At 36.7% G+C, this 15,906-nt stretch overlaps 2 protein-coding genes across 4 annotated transcripts in view; both read left to right on the top strand.

Moving 5' to 3' along the window:
• LOC133306885 (uncharacterized) overlaps positions 1-6,933 on the top strand; it is a 34,933-nt gene extending 28,000 nt beyond the window's left edge. For 2 of the 3 annotated variants that reach the window (XM_061507262.1, XM_061507264.1), the window contains exons 18-20: positions 262-347; positions 885-930; positions 6,521-6,933. In XM_061507262.1, the coding sequence (XP_061363246.1) occupies positions 262-347; positions 885-930; positions 6,521-6,553 (165 nt within the window). In that variant the 3' untranslated portion in view covers positions 6,554-6,933. The remainder of the gene's footprint in view (positions 1-261; positions 348-884; positions 931-6,520) is intronic. The other variant, XM_061507263.1, reaches the window with a different exon arrangement.
• A 7,932-nt stretch (positions 6,934-14,865) lies between these two features.
• LOC133306872 (uncharacterized) lies at positions 14,866-15,609 on the top strand. Its single transcript, XM_061507247.1, has one exon. The coding sequence runs from the start codon at positions 14,866-14,868 to the stop codon at positions 15,607-15,609; it is 744 nt and encodes a 247-aa protein (XP_061363231.1).
• Positions 15,610-15,906: the final 297 nt, after the last annotated feature.

The raw sequence follows: 15,906 nt of genomic DNA on the forward strand, positions 1-15,906 counted from the left end.
AAAAAATTTGCTGTTTATAAGGTTATTGTATTGATCGAAGCTATAGGTAATATCTTGGGTGCAAAACATTCATGAAATGTTTGCTTAAATATCTATTAAATTATTGTTTGTGAAATAGTTTACATGTACATATATTCAGAGATTGGTGCATTATATCATTCAGATAACATCACATTTTTCTGAGTTGTAAATTCTTCAGCTAGTTTTTATTTCTTCTTTATTAAGAGTTACATCAGACTTACTTTTATGGATTTTCCACAGATTAAAGTTCCATGTGGTCTCTCAGCACAATTTGTGTTAACATGCTCAAATGGATCATCTCATCCTCTAAGCACATATAGTGTCCGGTAATAACGTTGGCTGCGTTTCACTTTCATGTTGAATGCATACTAATTAATTGTTGTATTCTTTTAATTCATTTCCAAAAAATGGTTTTTAGTATTGGCATATGATGCTGGTAAAATATTGTTGGTCACACTCCAAAAATACCCATTTTGATGCCTGACTAGCATTTAGCATCCAGTTTGAGTCATATTAGGAAAAATGTTAGTCATTACTATAATATATTGAAAAAAAAAAGAAAAAGAAGAAAGAAAATACGTCCCTGAATTATATCTCCGTTATTATGTAATGTGAAATATATTCATAGTTCTCTTTCCTTCTTTCTAGCTCCTCATGAAGCTGATGGTTCTTTTACTCAGTATATAATTTGTTCCAAAGTTAATTTGCTTTCATCCTTTGATATGTGTTCTGCTAAGTGATTGAAACATTGAATTTCTTGCTTATAAAATTTGATTTAAATTTCCTATAAAAGTATTGTAATTCTGAATGATACTCTCTTCTACAAAGATGATTAATAGTGCACATTACCCTTTTCTTTGTAGAATGCGAGACACACTTGTGTTAACCATGCGAATCTTCCAGAGTAAGGTATTCTATCTATTACTATCAATTGGTTGTACATTAGTGGTAATGACAAATAAATGTAATCCTAATATTGTAGACGGTGGTTGTAATAATGTAAGAAAGTGGGAATCCTAATAGTGAATTCAAATTATTGTTCTTTTGAAGAAACTAGCCATTTCATACAAGAGTATTATCTCATGCAAAATATTGGCGCTACAAGAAAAATTGAATTTTTTAGCTTACCTGCAAATTCATCTTCAACAAACAACAACCAACAACAAAGCCTTATTACTCAATTGGTCTCTCTAACTCTATAAAAAATCAAATTTTTAGTAATATAAGTTAGAGCATGGTCCTTTCTAGTTGTTTCTTTTATAAAACTTAGGTTTTCATCTACCTCTCTTAATCAGGATATCTTCCTCTTAATCCACTTTTCTCACAGGAACCTATGTTGGTCTAATTGTTTCTCCAATGGGGTCAAATGATCCATGTGTAACTAACTCTATCTAGTAGTATAAGGCTTAGTTTTTAGTAATATAAGTTAGAGCATGGTCCTTTCTAGTTGTTTCTTTTATAAAACTTAGGTTTTCATCTACCTCTCTTAATCAGGATATCTTCCTCTTAATCCACTTTTCTCACAGGAACCTATGTTGGTCTAATTGTTTCTCCAATGGGGTCAAATGATCCATGTGTAACTAACTCTATCTAGTAGTATAAGGCTTAGTTTTTAGTAATATAAGTTAAAGCATGGTCCTTTCTAGTTGTTTCTTTTATAAAACTTAGGTTTTCATCTACCTCTCTTAATCAGGATATCTTCCTCTTAATCCACTTTTCTCACAGGAACCTATGTTGGTCTAATTGTTTCTCCAATGGGGTCAATTGATCCATGTGTAACTAACTCTATCTAGTAGTATAATGCTTGGTTTTTAGTAATATAAGTTAGAGCATGGTCCTTTCTAGTTGTTTATTTTATAAAACTTAGGTTTTCATCTACCTCTCTTAATCAGGATATCTTCCTTTTAATCCACTTTTCTCACTGGAACCTATGTTGGTCTAATTGTTTCTCCAATTGGGTCAATTGATCCATGTGTAACTAACTCTATCTAGTAGTATAAGGCTTGGTTTTTTTTATTATTATTATGATTATATTATTCAGAGTTTGGAGACTATGCTTTGTATACTGTTCTTTCACAGAATACCTTGCCTACAAAATGCTATGAGATCACACAAAAAATAGTAGTATTAGGTTCTGATGAAATATAAGACTGAAATGTATTTTTTCATATATTGATTGACACCCAAAGGGATCTTTATATACAGATTACAAGGTAGTTAAGGAGTTGAAGTAATAAATAAAATACACAGTAACCGAAGAGGCATCACACTACTCAAAGGAACAAGTAGCTAGAAACAAGTAGAAAACTCTAGAATATTCTACACTCCCCCTCAAGTTGGGAGATATATATTGATCATCCCCAACTTGCTAATTAAATCCTCAAAGATGGGTTTGTGTAATCCTTTGGTGAGAATGTCGGCTGTTTGTTCCTTGGTAGGTATATATGACAAACATACACTACCCTCCTCCAATTTTTCTTTGATAAAATGACGATCAACCTCCACATGTTTGGTTCTGTCATGATGTACAGGATTTTGAGCAATACTGACTGCAGCCTTATTATCACAATAGAGTCTCACAGGTAGAGAATAAGATATCTTTAATTCTCCAAGGAGCCTTCTTAACCAGATTCCTTCACAAATGCCATGGGCTAGCGCCCGAAATTCTGCTTCTGCACTGCTTCTGGCAACAACAGTTTGTTTCTTACTTCTCTAGGTCACAAGATTTCCCCAGACATAGGTACAATATCCTGAAGTGGATCTTCGGTCCATAGCAGAGCCAACCCAATCAGCATCTGTATAGATTTCTATCATCCTCTTGTGTCCCCTTTTAAAGAGCATTCCTTGACCAGGGGTGTTTTTGAGGTACTTGAGGATTCTATAAACAGCACTAAGGTGTTTTTCCTTAGGAGAATGCATGAATTGGCTAACCATGCTAACTGCAAATGCAATATCAGGCCGAGTGTGAGATAAGTAGATCAGCTTCCCTACCAACCTTTGGTATTGCTCCCTGTCAACATCTTTTCCATCTTCAATTCCCAATTTAATATTGGGTTCAACTGGAGTTTCTGCAGGCTTGCACCCAAGCATACCTGTTTCTTGTAGCAGGTCTAGAATATATTTCTTCTGAGATAAGGAAATTCCCGCCTTGCTACGAGCAACTTCCATTCCAAGGAAATATTTGAGAGATCCAAGATCCTTTAGTTCAAACTGACTAGCTAAACCCCCCTTTTAAAGATTTTATTTCTTCCCAGTCATCACCTGTGACAATTATGTCGTCAACATAAACAATGAGGATAGCAATTTTGCCACTATCGGAGTGTTTAAAAAATAAAGTGTGATCAGTCTGAGCTTGGATAAATCCTCTTTCTTTAACAACACGAGTAAACTTTTCAAACCACTCTCTAGGGGATTGTTTAAGTCCATAAAGAGATTTCTTCAACATGCATACAGAACCATCTCCCTGTTCAAAACCAGGTGGTGGATCCATGTAAACTTCCTCATGTAAGTCCCCATTTAAGAAAGCGTTCTTTACGTCCAATTGATGCAAGGGCCAATCAAGGTTGGCAGCAAGTGATAGTAAGACTCGGATAGAGTTAAGTTTGGCAACGGGAGCGAACGTTTCCTGATAGTCTATCCCATAAGTCTGAGTAAATCCTTTGGCAACCAATCTGGCCTTATATTTGTTGATGCTGTTATCTGCATTAAATTTTATTGTGAACACCCATTTGCAACCTACAGTTTTCTTTCCTCTGGGAAGTGCCACGGACTCCCAAGTTCCATTTTTTTTAAGAGCATCCATTTCTTCAAAGACTGCATCCCTCCATTTAGGGTCATTAAGTGCCTCTTGGATATTTTTTGGTATTTTTGTACCGTCTAATATAGTGTTGAAAGCACGAAAACCTGGAGATAACTTTTCATATGAAATGTGATGAGAAATAGGATGAGCAGTGCAAGATCTAGTACCTTTTCGAAGGGTAATGGGCACATCTAGGTCAGCTTTACCAGTGTTCTCAAGTGGATTGCTGGAACTAGGACTCAGGTCAGAATCCTGGCAGTCTAGAGGATCTTGAGGAGATTTTCGCCTGCTGTAGAATTTTCCCAATTTACCGGGAGGATCTCCAGTCTCTGGTACAATTGTTGTCCTTGTCTCCTGTACATTAACTCCCCCTGACTCCAAAGGTAAAGAAACAACAGATGTTTCCAAGGGTAAAGGTAAGACAGTAGAATTATTTGGATTCCAAGACTTGTCTTCATTTATACCAATAGACTCCCCCTGAAGAGAAGTCGAGGGAAAAAATGATTGTGTTTCACAAAAAGTAACATCCATAGAAACAAAGACCTTTCGAAGAGAAGGTGAGTAGCACTTGTAACCTTTTTGATTAGGAGGATATCCTATGAAGACACATTTAACAGACTTATGATCAAGTTTGGACCTTTGATGTGGTGGAATATGAACAAAAACCACGCAGCCAAACAACTTTGGAGGAAGGGAAGAGAGAGCCCGAAAGGAGGGAAAAGAGTGGGTAAGGCAAGATATGGGAGAATGAAAATTCAGGACGCGAGAGGGCATCCGATTGATGAGATATGAGGCAGTCAAGACAGCCTCCCCCCACAGGTAATGCAGTCTTTTCAAGAAGGAGGGATGCAGTCTTTTGAAGATAAAAGAAATTTGGGTGTCCTAAACGACGATGCCACAACAAAACATCATTACAATCGTCTGATAAACATAAAGAGTGATTTGCAAAAAATCTCTTTTCATGAGAATCTTCTTCAAAATAGTAAAGCCCTTCTTCCTCTCTAGCACTGCCAATCATCAGCCCTGAATCCTGTTCTTGAAAAACACAGGTTTTGGCAGAGAATTTAGCAACACAATGCAATTCAGAGGAAAGTTTACTAATAGAGATAAGGTTACAAGTAAGAGAAGGGACATGAAGGACAGAATTCAGAGTAATATGTTCAGAGAGCTTAATGGATCCCTTTCCCGCAATATTAGAGAAACTACCATCAGCCGTCCTTATTCGTGACTGGTGATAATAAGGGGTATAAGAACAAAACAGGGATGCATTACCTGTCATATGATCAGAAGCTCCCGAATCAAGAATCCAACGACTACTATGATCAACATGGAATGCCATACCTTGTTGAGCAACATGACTAGTTGCCTCAGCAGATTGAGACATCACCTTCTGAAATTGCTCATAATTCTTACCGTTTAAACGGTGGTTAGTAATCTGTATAGCTGGGTTGTCTCCGGAAGACGAAGAACAGGGAAGAGGAAAGACACCGGAAACATTACCGGATGATTTTTCAGGATGCTTATTCTCAGCCTCAATATTTTCAACTTCCATTGTTCAAAATAAAAAAAATAAAAAAAAAAAACAAAAAAGGAACTCCAATCGTTCAGAACTGAAAAATCACGAAGAGGAAACTGGACCCAATAAGAAGAGTGCTCCAATCGTGATTTAAACCCCCAGAACAGGAAGAGGAAGGCCAGGTGAGCCGTTCTGTGAAAGCCGCGTGACAAACGGAGGCCGGCAGGACGGCGCGTGGCTCACACGCGCCGGAGAGGCAGTTCTGCAGTGGCGGCGCGTGGCTGACTTTCCGGCGACGGGGCTGACGTGGGTCGACTCGGAAATGGCTTCTGAGTCCAATGGTGGCCTTGGTTTCGTGATTGGAGGGGTCTAGATATGGTTTCTGAGTTATTTTAATAAACAGTGAAAAATGGAAAACGGAAGGAAACGTGAAGGTTTACAAGATGACCACAGGATAACCTGCTCTGATACCATGATGAAATATAAGACTGAAATGTATTTTTTCATATATTGATTGACACCCAAAGGGATCTTTATATACAGATTACAAGGTAGTTAAGGAGTTGAAGTAATAAATAAAATACACAGTAACCGAAGAGGCATCACACTACTCAAAGGAACAAGTAGCTAGAAACAAGTAGAAAATTCTAGAATATTCTACAGGTTCCCATGATAGGAGCAAAATATAATTATTTGCACAGTTTTGTGTATACCCTTTGTAACCTTCATGTGATCATTTAAATATGTCATTTTTTCCACATAATGACTATTTGTTTAGTCAGTTTTAACGTAAAGAACATGTATTTCGGCATGCATGGTGATATGTTCTTGCCGTTGACTAAATTGGAGCATCGACTCCATGGCCTGCAATTACCAATTTATTGTAATAGAATTACTTAGATACTACTTTTTTTGTATTTTGTTTTTTTTTTAATTTAAACAACATCAATCTGTTACAAGTCCAAATGTCTTTCTTTTTTTCCTTTTCTTCTTTTTTGGTTTTGTTTTTGGATTTCTGTTTACCCTTGTCGGTGACTGCACATTTAGTTTTTCTTATTATTTTTATCATGTTTGTTCTTGACATGTTCTCTACTAAAGTACTTTTTAATCAATGTAAGATGGTTTGCTATCAGTTTCTCTAATAAAGAATTTCTTCTGTTTGGACCTTGCTATGGGGGACACAGGCATTGGATGACAAAAGGAAAGGGAGAGCCTAACCTCAGATCTTACACTTTTGTATGGAAGAAAATACAAAATAGGAAGCAGATGAAGAAAAATTTATAGTCCCATTTAGTCATTGGTTTTTTTTTTTTTTTATGTTAGGTAAACAATTATTGGTTTCTTTTAATTATAAGATATTTGAAACCTCACTTGTTTATTGTCTGTCCTGTTAAAACAACAATAGTAGTATATAGAAGTTTAAAAAGTGTAACATTTTTTTTCTACTTGAAATCACAACGTGACCTTGTAAGCCAGTGAATGTGGGAGAAAGCTGCAGCTCCATATTCAGCCTAGCTTAACTCCTCTCTTTTTCCCCCCCATGATTTATTTGTAAGTACAGAAATAAAGATTTGTAATTTTAAATTTCTTAAAATATTAGGTCACATTTTGGTATTTGTAATTTTAATTTTTTTTCCCCATGATTTACCCATGTATGCTTTTAATTTTCAATGGAATGACATAATAGAGGGTAATTAACTTTTTTTTTTTGGTATACCAACCGTAATTATCTCTTTAAGGGAAGTCGGTCTTTCAGGTATTTTTACAAATTTTAACTCTTTAAGCCCTTTTATGAGATTAATCTCAAGTCGGGATCTAATTACAATTAAAACTATTTGTCCCTTTTCACGTGTATTACAATTTATCCAGCTTGTATTGTCAATTGAGTTATGCTCGTTGTGTGGGTAATCAACTTTTAAAAATAGTTCATAAAGGAATGAAAAACATGACTTTAAGAGATTCAAGATTTAATTTCTATTATCGTCACAACAGTCAGATAAGTAGAGTACTAGATTTTTTCCACTTAAGACCAAACAAAACATATTCTTAACATGCCAAGCTGGTCCTGCCAGATAGTAACACTAGCGATACCAACAAATAACAAGAATAAAAATAAAAATGAAATTGCTTATTAGACTTTTTTTTTGTGTGCTGTTAAAAGTTAAATAGTTTTATGAAGCTATAACAGTAACCCTTTGTAAAACTGTTAACCCCATTATCTAGACTGATGAAACTTCCCTTGAAACTTATATCGTGCAATCCACCAAGCATTTTCATCAGGAAGATCCTCCAATCAACCAGAACTTTTGTATGTTTGTTCTGGTTATTGATAACCTTGCTTTCCAAAATCCACTAATGATATAGCTTCATAGGTATTTGTGGATAATTTTTTAGAGAGAGTGCCTTAAGAGGTATAACTGGGTCAGGACATCACTTGAGCAACAATGATGCATGAATAGAAGGATGGACAAAAGAAATGCAAATTCTCACCCTCCTTATAACTTCATATGGCCCTTAGTATCTTAGAACTAATTGGTCATTGGATCTTGGCACCAAAGAATATTGTTTGGATAGTTGCAACCTGGAACTCCCTTTCAAGTAAATATTGAACTATTTGTTGTTTCATTTCATGTGATTGACGGCCCAAGCATTTGTTATCTTGCTTCAAAGTTCCTGTTAATAATGGCCTATGGCAGACTCATGAGTCGAATATGGAATGGTGATGCTGGGAGGTGGCCATAAAGAAACTCTAATAATAAGGTTAATTAAGTTGAACAATATTAAGTTGTAAATGCTAACCGATTATGCCAATTCTTGGGTTCTCATGTGTATTGCATCTCATAAAAAATTCCAAGCACCAATTCAAGCTAACCAATGCATTGGCCCTTATGTCGCGTTGGGAGCCTCATGTCTCATGGAGTTACTCCTTGAACCCGACCTATAAAGGGGAGGGGGGGTTTCACAAGTAAACTACTTGTGAATTCTCTATGAATTTATTACAAGTCTTATATAGTTGATCGGAGTGCTTTTTGTGCGCTATTTATAAAATTAATGTTCAACGTTCACAGTTTTCACATTTATATGATTATGTAAACATGCATTGCATAATTAAAATTGATGCTTTCGTTTGTCAACTTGCAATCAATCGTCAGAAACCTTGTATCAAAAAAAAAAAAAGTCAGAAACCTTTATCAACTCTTCGAGCTTGTTTTCGGTGAACCGGGAGCTTGTACTCCCTTTTCAAAAATAGGAGGAAAAAAAGATTGGGAGAGAATTTAGAAGAAAAACATAGGTATAAATAAAAAAATATATTTTCTTTTTGATAAAGGACCATCAAATTTATCGTGGTCCGGGACTATATTAAAAAAATCCCAACTCTTCGCCCATTAAATGTAATTTCATATGTTTTTTTTTTTTTTTTTTTTGATAACATAATTTCATATGTTTTAGTTTCTTTTCTTCATATATATTTGTAATCCAAAAGACATAACTACTTATATTGGTTAGGAATGTGGCTTCCATACTCAAGAGGTGGATGAATTGAGTATTACAAAATTTTCGTAAAAGCCCCCTTCTAGTTTCTAAATAATCATTTCAAGCAAACTTTGATATGTGGAAATCAATACATTCAGGCAATCCATAATATATAATATATCACAATTATAGAACTTATATTAGCACATACAAGATATCAAAGAAGCAATTAAAGTGTTAGAAATAAAGAGTTTAGAGTTTAGAGAATTGCTAACACAATATATCCTAATTCGGTCACCACCACTTGTGATCTACGTCCATACAGAAGCCGCTCGATCAAATCTTTCACTAATGGTCAAGCTTCACGGGTGCTTGACAAACCTTTACAATCTTCCAAGATTTCGGATTCTTGGATACCTTTCAATCTCAAAGTTTACAGGTACTTGGTAACCTTACAATTCACTCCAAATTCACTTGGGAATTTGGCTACCTCTCAAATAATGGGTCTCACAACCCTTTCAACTCAAGAATACAAGAAGGGAAATATTAGGAAATGAATATACACTCTCAAAGTGTGGATATACAACTTGAAGCACTATGGGTATATGGATTTTCAAGATATGAGCTCAAATATATTTGATCTTTGAAAAATATGAAAGAATATGCAAATAATAGTGTAGAAGCTCTCAATTCATCCTTAAGATGTGTAGGAATAGTGATCAATATGTTTTAGGGTCATAAGGAATGTATTTATAGTATTTCCATTGAAAACTAGTCGTTTTTAGTCGTTTTATGCATTCTGCCCAATAAGTATTCGAATACTTTTCGTGTGGTATTCGAATACTTCATTTATAGCCGTTATAGGCCTTCTGCTCAGTAAGTATTCGAATACTTTCCGTGTGGTATTCGAATACTTGATTAGGTATTCGAATACTGCATCAGGTCTTCGAATACTTTATTGACAGCAAGAACATTGTTTCGTATTTTGGGCATAACTTGAGTTATACTTGTCGGATTGATGTGATCTTGGTCTCGTTGAAAAGAAAAAAGAAAGATCTACAACTTTTATGAGAACGCAAGATCCAAATCCATCATCTTAGATACGAAAAATTGTATGGAAGGCAGCAGCAAAATTAAGCAACAAAATTTAAGTTCAGATGTGTTCTAGCTTGCTTCCAACCACTTTTTGCGAAAGATCTTAACTTGATAAATATGTTTTGAAGTTATAAAATATGTCAAGGATATTTTCAATGGATTTTTCAAATTTCTTTCAAGTATATAAAGATTATGATTATGCAATTTGAAAAACATGTTTACTTTGAGAAAAACTTTGAGCTCATGCAATGCAATCTACCATATACTCTCACATATATTCTAAGTCCTAAAGATATATTCCAAATATGATTTTAGACTTAGCTGTATGTCTTGTGTCTTGGATCTTTTCTTGAACTTGATGCTTTGACTTGTTGGATATGACAATGCCTGACACTTTGTTGGTTTTGATAATTTTTCACCATGGTTATAATATTAAGCTTCTCTTATATGTTGTCCATGGTTAGTTATCTTTGATTTTGATGTTGCTCTTCTAATTATTCCTTGTTGCTCTTGATCCAATAATCTTGCCACTTTGATATGACATCACTTTTCTTGTGTGGCTACATCATACATTTTCAATATCCACATACGGTTGATGTTTTTTGCTCTTGATCAAAGCTCTTCTCTTTTTGTTGTTGCTATTTTGTTATCATCAAAATATATCTTATATCTACAATATCCAAAAGATATAACTACTTACGTATATTAGTTAATTAAAAAATCTCTTTCCTAAAGTCATGTTGCCAATAACCATTTAGCCCTTCATTTAATTATTAAAGCATGTACGTTTATCACAGGTGAATATTGTTTCTCAGGGTATGATGTTTGTGTTGTTTGGTTATTATAGAAAAAAAAGTGCTAATAGTGAATTGGCAATGGCGAGAAGCTCAAACAAGGGTGTTCCGTCGTAGTGATATATATGTCCAATTAGAGATTGCTAATGCTATAAAGGATAGGGATGTAAATAGGTTAGGTTAGGCTTTAATTTAAATAGATCAAGTCTGCGTAAACAATATTAGATCTGGCTTGGCCTTTTAACTTATGTAGGCCCCAAGGTATAAGTTCTATATTTAAAAAATAAAAGCATTGGCCTAAATCTATTAGCCTTTTAGCCTGTTTAAGTCTATTAAACATTCAACAATTAAAAAATAACTAAAACAATATTATTTTATTATTCAAAATTATTAAAATAATAATTTTGTAATGCAAAAAAAAAAATTAAAATAATAATTTTAATTATTTTATTTAAAATAAATAATATAATATAAGCCGACCTGTAGACTTATAGGCCCCGCATGTACAAAAAAGCTTATGGTCTGTTTTCTAAAAAAGTTTTTTTAAAAGCCTAGGCTTATTCTATTTTACTATTTATAATAGGCCAAGTCTGGTCTAGTATAGGCTAGGTCATAGGCCCCTGTAGGTCGATCTAGCCCATTTACGGCCATAATGAAGGAGATACCTTTAAAGGTAGACAAATCACTGTGCACAATAATACTGACGGCATAGCCAAAAAGGGTGGGGTGTGTGTGATAATTCTCTGAAAAGAGACTTTAGAATAACAGGATTAGTGATATGGTGACATATTTAATCTGAAAAGAGACTTTTTCCAGTTTTACCAATATATATATATATATATATATATATAGAGAGAGAGAGAGAGAACTGTTGAGATATATAGTCCAACATTGGTTGTATGTGCAACTAATGTGGAGTTTATAAGGTCTTGGGCACTCTCACCTTTGAGTTAGCTTTTGGGGTGGTGTATCCCAAGGTTCTTTACATGAACCATTACTCCAATTAATTTTAAAACACAAAATCAATTAATTAATATTTCCAAGTAAATTAATTAATATTTCCAAGTAAATAAAATTTTCCAACATCAGTTATATTCCTTTTTCTTCTTCATCAAAATGTATGTGTCTATTCATCTACCTATCTATTTTAGTTAGCTGTGGTTTTAGGTTCCAAATGAAATGCAATTGGCCCCTCTGGAATTTTGTCAAAGCATTCATTATGGTAGAGCCAATTTGATATCTGTGGAGGCCTTGCCACTGTACCCTTCATTTTTCTTCACGTTGGTTTTTCCCCCTCCCTTCAATGGGTTTAGAACTTTCATCCTAGTAACGCAAAAACTTTTTAAGCTGAAGTTAGGTATTTGTTTGTTTTAAATTTACTCTGTAAATCAAGTGATTAATTTCCATTTGTGACCTATTTCAGGTCTTTTTACAGCCTCAATAGTAGATAAATTTCTACTATATCTAGCTAAACTACTTACTGTTTGCTTGTTTTTTTTTCGTTTACTTTCTTATAATTTTTATTTATATTTATAGTAATTAGTGCGACAAATTTTACCAGATGTTTATTATTTTTTCTGGGTTGCTTAATTTTTTTTATCTCTATGACTCTCCAATTTTTCTGATGATTTATCAGAATTTTTTATTTTTTAAAAATATTAACCGAAGCTATATGTTTTTTAAATAAAAAATAAGTGTGGCAGCAATTATTCCTACGGTTGTCCAAAATCGCTGTGAATGGAACTGCAAAATATTTTAGTTGGAGGTTAAATAGCTGCTAAATTTTATCAGTATTATTTACCTTGTCTTTCTTTTATAGATCCACTTTCGGTGGTTTATTTATTTATTTATTTATTGGAGAATAAAGGAAAACAAACAAAACGAGAAAACAGCTACAGTCTACAAAGTCTTGGGCTACATATGCCCATTGCATCTCTACCAACCAAGATCCTACAGTCACATGGGGGTCCCTGAATACATGAGTATTCCAATCTGCAAACTGATATGCATAAGAAGCCATCCAGTCAACTGCCATATTGCCTTCACGAAAGGTGTGGGTTACCACTACTTCCCAATCCTTGTGGATCACAAGCCTTATTCTGTTGATGACGGGAGCTAGGGGGTGAGACTCATGACAACCATTGTTGATAGTGTTGACAGCCACGAGAGAGTCACCTTCTAACCAAACCTTCTTGAAGCCAGCCTTCCAAGCTTGAAGGAGCCTGTTATGGATCCATATAAGGGGCTCATTAAGTGATAGACCCAATAAGAGGGCAATCCAAGATCTGAATCAATTATAATCACGAAAAATATCCATCAAGGATACTAATCCTGATACGACAGCATAGCAAGCAAGCCTGGGCCCTTATCAGAGGCACCAAAGGCCTATCCACGCTACCCACAGGTAACCTCCATAAATACAAGATAAACCCTAAAGGAACGGTACGCTCTCTCTCTTACTGTTATGCTGTCACTCTGCGCACACACACACCTCATTGGCTAACGCTGTTATAGTATTCTGTGCACAGTGATCTGCTTGACTCAAGGGCATCTCCTTCATAGATACCTTGGAGAGGGCACTAGATCCAAGATAAACATACCAGCCTATTGGGTTGGACATCTCTGTCCCAAGGACAGAACATTGGCTGCGTCTATGGGGAATTCTTCTCTGAATTTGAAGTTCCCACCAATCTGACAAAGAATGGCAATCCAAACAAGGAGCAGTAGCCAGCAGCCACTCCAAAACCAGAATCAACCTCTGGATCCAGTCTTGGAAGAGGTAAATCAGTCTCGGAACCGGCTAGGAAACGACGTGGATTATGATCACGTCCATGTCAGCGAAGATGTCTCCGACACCACTTCCACTCCAGCGCGTCGTGATAGGGGTCCTGATCCAATCATTGCTCCAGTGAGGAACAACCCTCCCCAGCACCCCGGGGATCTTGCTGCGCGTATTGCCCAATCAGCCGATCCAGATACTCGGCTGGCTCAGAATGCATTCGCTTCGATTATGCAGCGAATGGAAGAGTTGGAAATCGCAATAACGTCCAGCGGCAACAAGATTTCCAAACAATACGAGAGGAAAGTACCAAGGGAATGCGAGACCTGGAACAGCGGTTAATAGGGTTAGCTGGAAGAAACGAAGGCCAGGATGCCAATGGCCGGGAAGGAAATCACAACTCGACTCATCAGAATCGGGTTATAGAGGTGGAAAACCTTGAAAGGCCTAATTTGGCGAACAAGACAAATCCGAACCGGGAAAACCAGGTTCTGGAGGGACAAAACGCTCCTCTGCAGCCCATGATCCAAAATGCTTCAACAGAGGCAAATGGGCAGAGACATCAAGACGAAACTCGTCCTCACCATGATGAACAGATAGTTAGAGGGCGGGTGAAATCCGGTGCCTACAGAAGAAAATACAGCAGGGGGCAGTATAACAACAGCCCCTTCACTGGGGATTTTGAATGCACCCTTCCCAGAAGACTTTGATTCGGCACGACTACCGAAATATGATGGAAGCCAAGACCTACAAGTCCATATTGATGCTTTCGACATGGACATGTACATCCGAGAATAGACGAGCCTTTTATATCTCGGATATTCTAACCCTGACTGGGGCTGTGCAGGCATGATTCTCTACCTTACCTGCCAACTCCATTGGGTTTTTTGAGGAATTTGGGGAAAAGTTCCTCTTAAACTTTGCAACAAGTAAGAAACACCCGAAGTCCGAGTTCTCACTTGGAAAGATACATCAATAAACCGGAGAAACCCTCCAGAGATACCTCAATCGGTTCAAGGATGCTGCATTGCAGGTGTCGGGTTTGCAAGAGAATGTCCACGTACATCTCATTGTGGCTGGTTTGGATGGTACATCCAGGCTAGCCAAGTCGGTCTACAAGGACCCGGTGAAGACGTTGGAAGAATTCAGAACTCGATCGAAAAAATACCTCGAACTCGAGCAAATGGAGATCGCCAATGCGCAATCTGACGAGGGCAAAAGAATTAACCCAAGAAGGAGAAGCCCGGCCCCGAAAGGACAGGAACGGGCTGATAATAAGAAAAAAGACTCTAGGGCCTGCATCCCGGATGGCCGGGATCGAGTTGGAAGATATGAGAAGTAAACACCGCTGAATGCGACACGTTCTCAAATCTGGAGGGAAGTGGCAATGACGGAGATGAAGAAAGTAGAAAGACCCCAGCCCATATTCAACAGAGGAGGTTTGGACAAATCCAAATATTGTGCATTTCATGATGGACCGGGTCATACTACTGACCAATGCTGGGATCTCCGAGATGCTATGGAGAAATTTGTTCGAGATGGAAGGTTACGCCAATACGTGATCAAAACCCAGGGTTCCAAAAACAACAAAAGGAAGTCAGGAAACAGAAATAGAAGTAAAAACCCGGTTCCTGAAAAGAAAAACAATGAGGAACAGAATCAGAAAAATGATTCCAACCATGATGAGTTCCTGGAAGTGGAATTTGATTGCAATGTAATTAGTGGAGCCCTGGGAGGAGGAGGAGACACGGTAAGTGCCAGAAGAAAGTATTTGAAAGAGATACTCTCCATCCGAGACCATCCTAAGTTCAAGGAAGACCTGAGCAAACCAGACCCTCCCTTTTTGTACTTCACAAAAGAGGACATGCATAGTGTGTTGCCGGGACATGTGGACGGGTTAGTCATTGCTGGAACCCTGGTAAATTGCCGGGTTAAGAAGATTTTTGTGGATGCAGGGAGTAGTGCCGACATCATACTCTGGGACGTTTTCAAAAAGATGAACCTTGATGAGGAGGACCTCAAACCCTGCAAAACGACTTTGATAACTTTTAATGAAGAACATACACCTCCTAAAGGCTACATAGACCTCAGGTTGACCTTGGGAACAAAAGAAGTGTTCAAATCAGAATGAGTAAGATTCATAGTGGCTGACTTTCCGTCAGAATATAATATAATTCTGGGAAGGCCAACCATACACCAGTGGGACATGCTGGTTTCTACAAAACACCAGAAGATAAAAATGGTGAGTAGTAAGAATGAAATAATTACTGTTTGTGGAGATCAAAAGGAGTCCAGGGGATGCTATTTTGACACCGTCAAAGAAAATGAAGGCGGATATTTGAGTTCACCCCCAGGGGATAAACTCGGCAAGAACACAATTCCTCAACACTCAAGGAAGCCGGTCAATGTGTTGAACTAGACATGAGAG

The sequence above is a fragment of the Gastrolobium bilobum genome, unplaced genomic scaffold, assembly GCF_033153095.1.
Source record: "Gastrolobium bilobum isolate Gb01-03AN ecotype WA unplaced genomic scaffold, APGP_CSIRO_Gbil_v1 utg12082, whole genome shotgun sequence".
In the NCBI taxonomy this organism is placed as follows: domain Eukaryota; kingdom Viridiplantae; phylum Streptophyta; class Magnoliopsida; order Fabales; family Fabaceae; genus Gastrolobium; species Gastrolobium bilobum.

Excerpts from the sequence above, each read along its gene's own strand:
- LOC133306872 (XM_061507247.1), top strand. The coding sequence starts at position 14,866 with ATGACGGAGATGAAGAAAGTAGAAAGACCCCAGCCCATATTCAACAGA.